At 41.6% G+C, this 13,343-nt stretch overlaps 1 protein-coding gene across 7 annotated transcripts in view; it reads left to right on the top strand.

Moving 5' to 3' along the window:
* Positions 1-2,318: 2,318 nt before the first annotated feature.
* Kif16b (kinesin family member 16B) overlaps positions 2,319-13,343 on the top strand; it is a 304,004-nt gene continuing 292,979 nt past the window's right edge. For 3 of the 7 annotated variants that reach the window (XM_046434441.2, XM_046434424.2, XM_046434452.2), the window contains exon 1: positions 2,323-2,487. In XM_046434441.2, the coding sequence (XP_046290397.1) occupies positions 2,441-2,487 (47 nt within the window). In that variant the 5' untranslated portion in view covers positions 2,323-2,440. Of the gene's footprint in view, positions 2,488-13,343 lie in introns of all 7 variants that reach the window. The other 4 variants (XM_046434416.2, XM_046434411.2, XM_058576304.1 and 1 more) reach the window with 3 other exon arrangements.

Raw genomic sequence — 13,343 nt, 5'->3', positions numbered from 1 at the left:
TGCTCCTCAAAGCGTGGGTCATGGATCCGCTGCATACACACTCCCGGAAATGGTTGGAAATGCAGCATCTCAAACATTACCCCAGACCTACCGAATTAGAATTTGCAGTTTTACAAGATTTTTGAGTGATTTGTGTAAGCATTCAAGTTTACAAAGCACGGGAAAGCATGCGCATTAAAGTTTGAGAAGATAAGCAAACCCCTTATCTTATAATCTTCCATTTCAGAAACGTCTTTGACTCTCTGTAACAGAGAGATTCTATTAAATCAGTGCCTGTTCTTACAGGACTGCGGTGAGATGAAACCTCAGTGCCTCTGTTCAAGGGCTGCAGGTGTGCAGTTGGAGGTCCGGCTACGATGGTCTGTTTTGTGTTAATTGGCAATGTCACGGAAGAGCGGGGAGTTTTAAACATGTGCGGGCCTTTTGAAAAAAATTAACAAATATACGAACGGAACCTCCTAAACAATTAATCAAAACCAAACTAAACCAAAACCCAGTTAGAGAAAATCGCTTTCATAAGTAACTTAGAACGCCTTCTGAAAAGTTTAATACTGGTTTCTTTAAGAGTCGGGCGGGCTATGCGAGTGTAGGACTCTCGAGTATTCTGCAAACTGGGTGCCAACACCTGGGGTCTTGTCCCCAGCAGGAGCACAATAGCTACCCTTGAGCAAGTGTGCGCATATGTATATGGGGGGGGCGTCGGCGGCCACGAAGTTTGTCCTCCATCAGCTCCCATATAAGGCGGGCCCCGCCCCTACCCAAGGCAGCTAGGAAGCCGCGCTGGCTCCCCCCGCCGCGTCTCTAACCAACCGGCTGTTACTACGCATGCCCGGTCCGCAAGACCGCTCCAGATACCTGCACTCCGAGTTTTCCCGCCGCCTATTGGTTGAATCTGCACCCAGCTCAGTGCCAGCTAGGAAGAAAGCTCAGGGTTTCCAAGGTTCTAGAAACAAAGGAGACGCTATTATGATTCTAGTCTAGCTGTAGAATTCTAGGGAAGATGATGGAATAATGATTCGTTGTCTCCGTGGGTTGTGCGTTTGGAGGCATATAATTTCACTTCATTAATTAAGGCCACGGAGTTCCTGATTTTCAGTTGAGGCAAAAGCCTCGAGATAGTGTTGGAGCTGGGGCTCACTACCAGTATCCCTGCTACCACTTCTTGAGGGGCTCCCATTATTTGAACAATGGCCAGTGCTGGCCAACTCCTGGATGCTGTAGGAATGTGAAATACCAGTGGGGACATGTAGTGTGTGAGGGCAGAACCTCCCTTTGTGGCCCAGGTAGGGATGTAGGGGCCAAGGTTGACCCGCACATCGCAGGTACTGGCTTTGAGGGAGTGGCAGGGCATTTAGTGGACTTACCAGTTGCCATCTCTTAGTGATAGGAAGGGCTGGGCTGTTGGTGCCCATCTAACTTGAAAGGGACAGCAAGAGGAAGACAGGTCATGCCTTGATTAATGTGACCAGCAGGTGACCCTGCGGTTCACTGGTGGTCTTTTGGGTTTGTGTGAAAGAATACATGCATGCATGATTAAATGAATAGATTTCATTTTACAATAGAGGGGAGTTAGGTGGAAGCTTACTTACACTGGAAGTCCTAACCTTTAAAAAAGATAACGGTGGTTCTCCTAACTCCTTTATGATTTAAACCAAAATTGCTAACTAACATAAATGCAAGCACTTTTACTGAGATCTGATTTCAGCCAATACAACATTCCCTCCTGCATTTAAAACATCTCATACTCTTTATTTTCTTGGTACCCGAAATTGAGGGGTCCAAAACACATGCTTGGACATTTATAGAGCCAGCAGAGAAAGACTTAGAGTTCACCGCTAACAAACTGACCATCATCTTCTCTGAAATAATTTCAGTTTGTTCCTCTGTAAAACGGATGAGCTGTAATTCATGCACTGCTGGTAAAGCCAGGTCTTTGTTAATGGTTGAAAATTCTGTTTTTGTTAATCGGTCTCCAGGATTGTGACCCTAGATGGCAGTGATTGACTCCTCCCGAGTTTTTCAGGGGTGAGGATGAGTTTTTCTCTTGCAATCATCCGCGGATGATCGCTCTCAGAAACTTCCCTGCTGCAGCCAGCAGGGCTGCAACCGGCGATTTGCCACGCCCCTGTGTATCCTGGCCCCGCCCCATCTCAGCCTAAGCATTCTGGCTCCGCCCCTTCGCGCCGCCGGAGCCGCCTCCAAACCCCGGTTCTCGGATTTTCCGGGCCGGAGCCGCTCTGGGCATGCTCAGTGGCCTGGCAGGTGGGGCCGCCGCGCGACTCCAGGTCCGGCCCCGAGCCGAGGGGCGGGGGCGAGTGGGAAGTGGGCGGGGGCCGCGGGTTCAGTGGTAGAGTCGCCGGCGGCCGTGAGGCGCTGGCCTGGTGGGAATCCCCGCGGGTCGGACCGGGCCGGGCCGGGCCGAGCCGGGCTGGGATGAGCAATGGCATCTGTCAAGGTGGCCGTGAGAGTCCGGCCCATGAATCGCAGGTGAGTGGGACAGCTCGTCCCCCACCCTTGCCTTACCCCCACCTAGAGGAAGCTGTTCTCTAGCTCTCCTGAGAGGCCAGCGTGAATTTAAGTGTCAGGGGCAAGCTCCAGGCCCACCTGATCCAGGCCGGGGCCTCTGGGGGCCTGGAGAACTTCGTGTTTTGCTGCCTTTTTCACTCTGTCCTGGAGGGAATCCTAAGGGTAAAGAGTTCAAGAGGCCAGGAAGAAGATTTCCTATAAACTGTCCCCAACCCAATAACTTGGGGAAGTTTGCTCGTTTCCCCTTAAAAAGCATCAAGGTTACGGAGATACTTGGGGGGAACATGGGAATGGTGAGGGGGCACCTTGAGATGTCAGGCGCAACCCTCATTTGTGCCCACTCAGAAGTTCTGTAACTATTAACCACGCTACTTTTTTAATGTCTTAGAGATGATTTAGAGTTTCGGAATGTGAACCCTAACTTATAAATAGTAACTTAGCAGTTCTTAACCTCGGATGAAAAGAGGGGATAGGAAAACTTTGACTAAAGTTTTGACTCCTGGGGAAAAAAGTCAAGGACACTTTGCCCTTGTTTGAAATAATGCTGAGGGCAAGAATTGTGAACACGTGTAGAATTTAATCTTGTTTTATGTTTCTACTAAGTAATGCTTTTCAGAATTATTTCACTTTTCATTCACTGAAAAGGAACCTGTGTTTCCTTTTCAATGACCTCTTTATAACCTGTTAAGAAAGATACTTTGGAAAAGTTACTTTTTAAATTGGTTTAACTTGAAAGAATGAAGTATACTTAAATGGGATGTCCTGCAAATTGTTAGGCACGGTTCACACAGAGCAATTTGTTTTTATTAATTTCTAAACTGAGTTGTTGGACATTTGACTTACCATATGGCCTCTCCCTTTTAGTCATACTAACAACTCTGGAGGTCAATGTTTGGTCCTTCTGATAGCTGATTAGGGCATCAGAAGATCATAAAATCAGGAGATTTCCATACTTCTTGACTTACCTGAATCTATTTTCTCCATTGTTGAGTAGGAAGTCATTTTTCTGATTTGGAACCATTGAAAATAAGTGCTTTTAGAAATCAGGGTGAGTTTATTTATTTATTTATTGAGGGAATATGTGTGATTTTTTTCAGGTTTCTTCTAAAGCTGTTTAGGGAAGAGTTTGTCTTTTCTTAAGCCATAAAAGAACATTTACGTTTCTTTTTATATCCAGTCATACAAGATAAACAGACCCCAAAGTCATTTAAATGATTTAAAAATATGGATTTTCATGTATTAGTTGTTCTTTTTCTTCTTTGGAATAATATGAAACATACTAGAAAACTATATTAGATAATTTAGGAAGTATTTATTAAGCACCTACCAAATACACAGCAATGTGCTGGGTGCTATTCAGAATACAAGGTGAATGAATTTTGTCTGATGAGTGTCTTCTAGGAGTTCCCTGTCTGGTGAGGGAGGGATGGTATAATGATATGACTCTAAAAAAACTGGGCCTTCTGGCAAAGGTGCTGTGATTTAAGTGCCTTGACAATATATACCTTAAGCCCAGGTTCATGGATCACTGGCAGGAAACAAGCCCAGAAACCATGTGCTTTGTGGAGGTAGATTGAATTGACATTTTTGCTCAGCAGGCAATTGGTGGCATCAGAATTGGGGCATGACGGAAGGAAGCAGTTGTCTAGGTTAGAGGGGAAATGGGAAGGTGGGATAGAGATACCAAGATAGTTAACTGACATAATTGACAGGATTGGCAGCTCCACTGATCAGAAGGAGGGTTTAGAGGAAAAATGTGGAGTCATTAACTGAGTTTTGATGCTCAAAGAGGTGAATAAGATTTGGGGAATGCATGGTGAAGTTGATGCTTTCTATCTTGGATATGTTGAGTTACACGAAGTATAGTTAAGTGTCACTGAAAAGTGCTATGTGTATATTGAAGGAGAAGATTCATCTCTGCTAGAGGTGTTCATCAGAAGGTTGGAGATTTGTTTTTAGGTCTTAGACCAGGATTGTCACTGGGAGATACTTTGCATATAGGCAACAGTTTTAATGTTAGGTGAGAAAGAAAGGGAGCCAGGAATTGGACATTGGGGTATAACTCTTCTTAGGATTCCAGGGAGAAGAGTGGCTTACAGCAGATAGAGGACAACCAGTCCAGCAGGCTGTCATGGTGGGAAGGGAGAAGGGTCCCCTGAAGATGGCTGTGTTTGGTGTCAAGTGTTACCAAGATGATATGACAGTAAGATGAGGTCCTCGGTCTTCGAGATGAGGATACTGGTAACCTTCTAAAGAGAGTTTCAGGGAGAGTCAAAGATCCAGAATTTGGCAGTAAAATAGAAGAGATATATAGGTGGTCAACCAAAAAATACTTGACCTAATTCATAAAAAATATGTGCAAGTTATAATGGTAATAAGCTAAAAAATTTTTTTCCAGTGTGCTTGGCAGATATGAACCAGTGCTGGTAAAGGAAAGGCAAAACAGACACTTTCAAGTTGATAATGATAGAGGGTCAAAATCTCTGAAACTTTCATGTTGGAAAAATTGGTAGTAATTGTCAAGATTAGAAATTGGACCCTTTAATCTGGGGATTTCATTTCTAAGAATTATTATGGGGATTATATTCCTACCTACCAAGCTGAATATATAAGGATGCTTGCTTGTAACAACAAAACTATAAATGACGTGAATGTAAAAATGTGGGGAATTTCTTAAAATTAAGGTCTAAATCCTATGGTGGAACGCTGTATGCAGCACTTAGAAAAAACATTGATCTTTCAAGCTCTCTAAAATAGGGGATTGAGAAAAGCAAGATGTCCACATTCATACACACATAGTACAGCGGCTTAAAGTTGTGTGTGTGTATGAGTTGTATGTATGTACATACACACACAACTATAGCTGTGTGGGACAATTCATAAGAAATGTAACAGTAGTACCTCTAAAGAGGAGGCCTGATGAAGAATATGTGAGGCAAAGATGGAAAGTTTTTTCTTTGTTACTGTTTGAATTTTCACATTACTCATGCATACTTTTATAATGAATAATTAACAACTTGTTTATGTAATTTTTAAAAGTTACCTAAAAAGAGCCATTGGTTCTGGAGAAAGAACTTCCTGTTGGTTGTCCATTAGTGGAAGTTGTTAAAAATTTTTTTTGATGGTAATTTTTAGAGTAGTGGAGCCTCAGGCCAGGGGGTGGCAACCAACAAGATTAAAGGGGCCTGGAGCTCAGTGTGGATGCTGTTGTAGCCAGAATCTTATGAATGGGGGCAAAATGGTAGGATACTGAGTTTTTGATTTAGGAGCCTTTATAGTAATCTGTCCTTGTGTGGAACAGGAGTGCATGGTTCCAGCCAAGATTTGATGAGTTTATTTGTTTATACTGCCTTATGGCTTATGTGGCAGAAGTAGTCATTCCAGATGCAAAGGAGCAATTATCTTGCTTAGGCATAATAGCAGCCACCTTTATTGAGAGTTTGCTCTCTGCCTGACTCTCTGGCAGGAGTATCAGGTACAGAATCTAATCTTTGCAATGCTTTGAGCAGGTGGAGACTTATTGTTATGCCATTTTACAGAGTGGGAAACATAGCTGCTTAGTCATTTTGGGTGGCTATAAAAAATACCATAAATTGGGTAGCTTGAAAACGGCAAACATTTCTCATGGTTCTGGAGGCTGGCAAGACCAAGATAAGGGTCAGGCAGACAAGGTATCTGGTTAGGGTACCTTGTTGCTGTGTCCTGACCTGGTGGGAGGGGCAAAAAAAAAAGTCTCTTGGAGGATACTAATTTTATTCACAAGGGCCCTGCCTTCAGGACCTAGTCACCCCGAAAAGGCACCACCTCTTAATATCATCTCAGTGTGGGCTAGGTTTCAACATTGGAATTTTAGGGGGCACAAGCATTCAGACTATAGCACAGTTAACTTGCCCAAAGTCACAACTATGCTTTTCAAATGAGTAAATCTTTAGCAGAAACTTAATTGTGTTCATAATTTGGGGGGCAGAAGTTTAGCAATTTGTATATTATTATACACATTTTTTGTGACTTCTTCTTTGTTCTTATTTATGTCTAGTCTTTTTTAAAAAATTGGTTCAATTTTTGCAATTTTATAGGTTTAATTTATTTTCCTCTGAGGGGATAATAAAATAATAATTTGGTAACTAATTGGTCTTACTTCCTTGTTTTCTTATGGAAAAATCTAGGTGATCCTTCAGGGCCATCTCTTCCACCCCATTGGTTTGACAATGTTGAAAGGGTTAGGGTCTTAACACAGAGTGCCTGGGCTAAAATTTTGCCTGTTATTTATGAACTGGGTAAATTTGAGCAAGAGACTTAATTGTTTTAAATCTTAGGGTTTTTTTTTTAATCAAATGGTAATAGTAGTTACATATAGCTTTCTAAGTTATAAAGATGAGGTTTCCTCCCTACATGTTTTTGAATGAGAAAATACATTTTAAATTGTACATCTTGTAGAGAGGAAAAAGGACCCATGAGGTGTACATGAATTATATGCAATTCATTCTTATACTTGCTATTCTACCTTACTCTGTTGTTTCATTAACAAATGCTGTTTGTAGATCACTAAATAGATTTCAGGTTGGAGCTATGCATTGCAGTTGATAATGTGAAAAAAAAAATGCAGTGTGAGATTCAAATGAGGGAATACTTGAGGATCAAGCTTTCCATATGGTACCTTGTATCTAGCAGAGGCTCCAGAGATTTCTTGTTGGGCCAGGGATGTGGCTTGTAGTAGAGTGTTTGCTTAGCATGGTTGAGGCCCTGGGCTTCATTCCCAGCACCACCACCACCACCACCAAAATAAGTAAATAAATAAACAGATAAACAAACAAATAATTAAAAATTAGCTATTACTATTATTATTTTTATAGTTTAATGACTGTACCTTTATTCAAAAACAAATATTAAAAAATGTTTTACCAAAAAATATTTATCAAGGACTGGCAGTGGGCCAGCCACCTTTGTGAATGTTTTCTCATCTAAGTCAGATTCACCTAATTCTTTCCCTTTTCTGCCTGTTCTCAGCCTTTCTTCTTGATTAACCACTCAGGTAGAATTTAATGTCATGTCTCCCAAGTTCAAAAGAGAAAGTAAAACATGCCACTGGTATTCTGACTGGGATCAGTATCCTTAATACTTTCTGGAAATTGGCATTGCCAGCTCATTGTACAGATGAGGAACAAAGACCCAGAAGGTAAAGTCTTCCCAGTGCAAGAACAAGGTGGTAGCAAAGAGAAACTAGTTCCTGGTTAGTGCCAGGGTTCTGTGATGATGACAGAAACTCTTGTGTTAAGGATGGGAAGGGATCTGTGGAGATGCTTCCCTTCAGGTCCCATGCTCATTGCTCTGGCTTGGCAGCTACATTTCTTCTCCTGCCAAATGACTTGACAGAGGGTTTTTAATCCTCGTTTTATGAAGGGGAGACTGAACTCTCAGGTAATAGTGCTGGGCTGAGCCTGCTCCAGTTCCCTTTAGGGCCCTTTGTATGGGTACTTGTGGCCTCAGGATTCACAGTTGACTGGTTTCACAGATGACAGGAGCCTTTGGCCTCAGGAAAATGCTGGTTTAGTGGTCCTGAAGGCACTGCCAGATCAGTGACTTGGTGGGATGTGATGAATCCTCTAGGGGACTCTAGAGCCTGGGGGAAGTGCTCTCCTGGATGTTTGGGACAAGAGGGTGGAGTTTGAATGGAGTCCTGAGGGGATATTGTCAGAGACCATTTTCTGATACAATAATTGGTAAGTACTTGGGGATGCTTTTTGGAAGTTGCTATTGCCAGCCCATTGTACAGATGAGGAACAAAGACTCAAGAGTGAACCAGCCTGCCCAAAGTCACACACTAGGACCATATAGAGTCAGGATTTAAACCCAGGTCTGTCTTACCTTATTCTAGCTCTTTAAAGTTCTTCACTGAGGTATAAGACTTGATGAGGGGAGGATAGGGGATGACTGGGAGGTAAGAACAAAGTTAGTCTATTAGTAATTTTAAAGAGCAGTTGAAATTTTTGTAGAATTAGTTGAGAGGGGCTTTTCTTTGTTAAACATGGGGGTTTGGGTTTTTCTTCTCTAAAGTCCTGTGCTCACTACTAGTATATAGCTATTGGCCACATGAACTTTAAATCAAAATTTTAGTTACTCAGGTGCACTAGGCACTTCAAATGGCTCCATAACCACATGTTAAACAGCCTACATATAGAACATTCCTACGACTGTGGAAAATTCTGGGCAGTATGGTTAAACAGGACTTGATGAATGCCAACCCTGCCACTCCTAGCTTCATGTCTTGGCACTTTAGTTGTGTGCTTCAGTTTCTTCATCTGTAAAATGGTGGTCTTCACAAAACTCTCCTCATTGGGCTGAGATGGTGATGGAATAAGTAACATTTCTGACAGTGCCTGGCTCCAAAGTAAAAGTTATATAAATAAATATCGGAATCTACTGATGGTTTCAATACAGTATATATTGTTCCTACACAAACAAGAGGATGCAAATACACTGTTTGAAAGTAGTTATCTATGGATCATGGAATTAAAAATGACTTGCAATTTGATTTCTTTGGTACAGTCTTACACATAACACATCTTTTATAAGTGTGTGTTATTTCACAATAAAAATTGGTGTTTTCAGAAGTTTCATTTAATGGAAATAATAATAACAGCACAGCAACAATGAACACGTATTTACTGTTTGCCAAGTGCTGGGCAAAGTACTTTTTATACTTTTTATACATGCCATTGATTTTCCTGACTGTTTGTGTCATAGAGTTCAGGATGGCTAAGTGCCTGGTGACCATAAAGAGCTGAAATATGGCCCATGATGATCTGATTCTAGACTAAGGTGGAGTAGTGAAAGGAAAGGCAGCATCAAAGAACAAAATTTACAAACAAAACCTATTTTTATTATGAAGATAACACATGCTTATAAAAGATGTGTTATGTGTAAGATTGTACCAATGAAATCAAATTGCAAGTCACTCTTAATTCCACGATCCATAGATAACTACTTTCAAATAGTGTATTTACTTCCTCTTGTTTGTGTAGGAACAATATATACTCAAGTGGAAGACTGACTACTTTTCCCAAAGGTGGTAATGCTGGGCACAGAGCTGGCTAGGGTGGATGAAGGTACATGATGGCCACTTGAGTTGGTTCAGGATGCTGATGGGAGATCCAGGGATTAGGAGGTGAGATAACCCATCTGGGTGAATCATCAGCTCTGCAAATGCACATTTGGAGGCCACTGTGTTAGTGACTGGATGGACTTTTTCATCAGAGGAATCAGATAAAGCACAATTGCTACAGGAGCAAGTCTCTTATTGTTATTAGAGCATTACAGTCATACATAGTAATTGGGTTCATTTTGACAAAATCATACATGCATGAAATTTGATTTCAATTCCTGTTCCTCACCCCCACTACTCTCCCTTTTCTCTTTCCAGGAGCAAGACTCTTTATTTTTATTTTTTTTAGTCATACATGACAGCAGAATGTATTTTGACATATAATACATACATGGAATGTACATACATCAATCATTGTCTATTCTATTCTGCTGCCCTTCCTATCCCTTCTACTCCTCCCCTCCTCTCCCATCCTTTCTCTCTATCCAATCTAATGTGACACACTTTTTTTTCTTTTTCTCATCACAACATCATATATGTATTCTGTATAACAATGAGGTTCTCCTTCCATCTTCCATGCAACTCCCCTCCTCCCTCTTTTTCCCTCCCACCTCTCTTCCCTATTTAGTGGTAGTCTTCTTCTCATGCTCTTCCTCCCTATCCCATTTTGAGTCAGAGAAGACATTCAGCATTTGTTTTTAAGGGATTGGCTAACTTCACTTAGCATAACCTGCTCTAATGCCATCCATTTGCCTGCAAATGCCATGATCTTGTTATTTCTTAGTGCTGAGTAATATTCCATTGTGTATATATGCCACATTTTTTAATCCATTCATCTATTGAAGGGCATCAGGGTTGGTTCCACATTCTAGCTATTGTGAATTGTGCTGCTATAAACATTGATGTGGCTGTGTCCCTGTAGTATGCTCTTTTTATGTCTTTTAGGTATAGTCCGAGAAGGGGAATAGCTGGGTCAAATGGTCGTTCCATTCCCAGCTTTCCAAGGAATCTCCATACTGCTTTCCAAATTGGCTGCACCAATTTGCAGTCCCACCAACAATGTATGAGTGTACTTTTTTCCCCACATCCTCGCAAGCACTTATTGTTGTTTGACTTCATAATGGCTGCCATTCTTATTGGAGTGAGATGGTATCTTAGAGTAGTTTTAATTTGCATTTCTCTGATTGCTAGAGATGGTGAGCATTTTTTCATGTATTTGTTGATTGATTGTATATCCTCTTCTGAGAAGTTTCTGTTCAAGTCCTTGGCCCATTTGTTGATTGGGTTATTTGCTTTTTTGTTGTTTAACTTCTTGAGTTCTTTGTATACTCTAGAGATTAGAGCTCTATCTGATGTTTGAGGGGTAAAAATTTGTTCCCAGGATGTAGGCTCCCTATTCACCTCTCATATTATTTCTCTTGCTGAGAAAAAACTTTTTAATTTGAATTTGTCCCATTTGTTGATTCTTGGTTTTAACTCTTGTGCTATAGGTGTTTTATTAAGAAATTTGGGGCCTGCCCCCACGTGATGAAGATTAGGGCCAACTTTATCTTCTATTAGACGCAGAGTCTCTGGTCTGATTCCTAGCTCCTTGATCCATTTTGAGTTGACTTTTGTGCATGGTGAGAGAAAGGGATTCAATTTCATTTTGTTGCATATGGATTTCCAGTTCTCCCAGCACCATTTGTTGAAGATGCTATCCTTTCTCCATTGCATGGTTTTAGCACCTTTGTCTAATATAAGGTAGTTGTGATTTTGTGGATTTGTCTCTGTGTCCTCTATTCTGTACCATTGGTCTACCAGCCTGTTTTGGTGCCAGTACCATGCTGTTTTTGTTACTATTGCTCTATAGTATAGTTTAAAATCTGGAATCGCGATACCACCAATTTCACTCTTCCTGCTTAGAATTACTTTAGCTATTCTGGGTCTCTTATTTTTCCAGATGAATTTCATCATTGCTTTTTCTGTTTCTGCAAGGAATGTCATTGGGATTTTGATGGGAATTGCATTGAATCTGTAAAGTTCCAGGAGCAAGATTCTTATTGAGACTTCTTGCTGGAGCAGAAGGGAGACACAGCAATGACCAAGAGAGTGTCAAGCTGGCTATTGGGGACAAAGAAGGAGATCTATTTTTACTCCAATGAAAGGGTAGTAGGGCTGGGCTAGAGTTTAGAATGTTAATAATTTCAGGTGCATTTCAAAAGATGTTTTTCTTTTCCTTGGTCAGTGTTTCAACCTTGAGGGACAGGGTAGTATTGCTGTCATCCTGGCACCAATTATTCATCTCTCATATTGATGCTGCATCCTGCATAAACATCTTTACACTATAGTTTGAGTTCCTGTAGCTGTTGAGAGACTAGTAGGTGGGAGGCTGGAAGAAAACACAAATCATGTAACAAGTTAAGGGTTCTGGGAGTTTGCTGTTTTGGTGACTCCCCAACAGTTTTATCTTTTATGTTGATTGTCCTTGGAGAGTCATGGCAGGGGAATCCTGGCCTTTATGATGCACCTGGTTTTTGCAGCTGATAAGACTGAGAGTTGAAAGGGTAGGGAAAGGCACATATCATGCTTTTAATAACTAACAAGCTATGAGTGCAGGTGGGAGGGCAGAGGAAAGCACATGCCATGCTTTTAATAGCTAACAGGCTGTGAGTTAAGGTCCAGGAGTGCATTTGCCCTTTTTGGTGGGGTGAGAAGTTGGGTGGGGGCCCTGACTATCTCTTCCCTCACTCAAGAGTTTTTACTATCTACATAGTGCTGCTTTTCATGGGGGTTCCTGACAGTCCCAACTTGAAGGAAGTGAATATTGTCTTTCAGAAGACCACAATAAATGAGAGTAAGGGGATAGCAATACTGTGTAACCAAGGTCGAGACCAGAGCTCTTCAGTAGCTGGCTGAGGGACCTGGGTAGTTGTTGTTACTCTGTAAGGTTTACTTGCTTGTTATATAAAACAGCAGTGCTCCCAAGTGTGTTCCAGGGACAGCTGTGAATTGTTGAGACTCTTGTAGGGGGTTCATAAAGTCAAAACTGTTTGCACAGTAGTACTAAGGTGTTATGTGCCTTTTTTATTCAAGAGTTTTTACTGTCCTCATAATGCTGCTTTTCATGGGGGTTCCTGACTGTCCCAACTTGAAGATGGTGACAGCTGTGATGGAAGTGAATGTTGTCTTCCAGAAGACCACAGTAAACGAGAGCAAGGGGATAGCAGTACTGTGTAACCAGTATACAGTGTTTTCCATATACATTAACTATGATGTCTAATGATGTTTTGGGGCTGTGGGCTGTGCATTTTGTTTAAAACATTTCTTAGTTTTAATTTCTAATATGGTAATTTTCACTGGATATGATTGATGTTAATAAAAACTCATTGGGCTCCTCAGTAATTTTTAAGAGTGTAAAAGGGTTCTGAGGTCACATTTGAGAACTATTGTAAAATAATGCTGCATATGTTGTTGGGGAGATAAGATGAACTGTGTACCATCAGTGAACCATTGCTGTTACTGTTTCTTTCCATCACTGTTGTTACTAACAGCCACAATTAAGGAGGCAAGAGTGGAGGACTGAGCAATGGAGGGTGGGCAGGGGGCGGGGAAAGCAGGAGAGTAGACTGTCATGCCTTGCCCCGGGTTCCAGGCTCTGGAAGGAGAGAGCTCATCAGTGTTGGAGGCTCTGCAGGTCAAGGCCTGAGCCCAGCTGGCTGGGTTAGGCCACCAG

The sequence above is a fragment of the Marmota monax genome, unplaced genomic scaffold (genome assembly GCF_021218885.2).
Source record: "Marmota monax isolate L192 unplaced genomic scaffold, Marmota_monax_Labrador192_F-V1.1 WCK01_AAM20220418_F8-fsc00005, whole genome shotgun sequence".
NCBI lineage: Eukaryota > Metazoa > Chordata > Mammalia > Rodentia > Sciuridae > Marmota > Marmota monax.
This window is presented reverse-complemented; position numbering and strand designations above follow the sequence as displayed.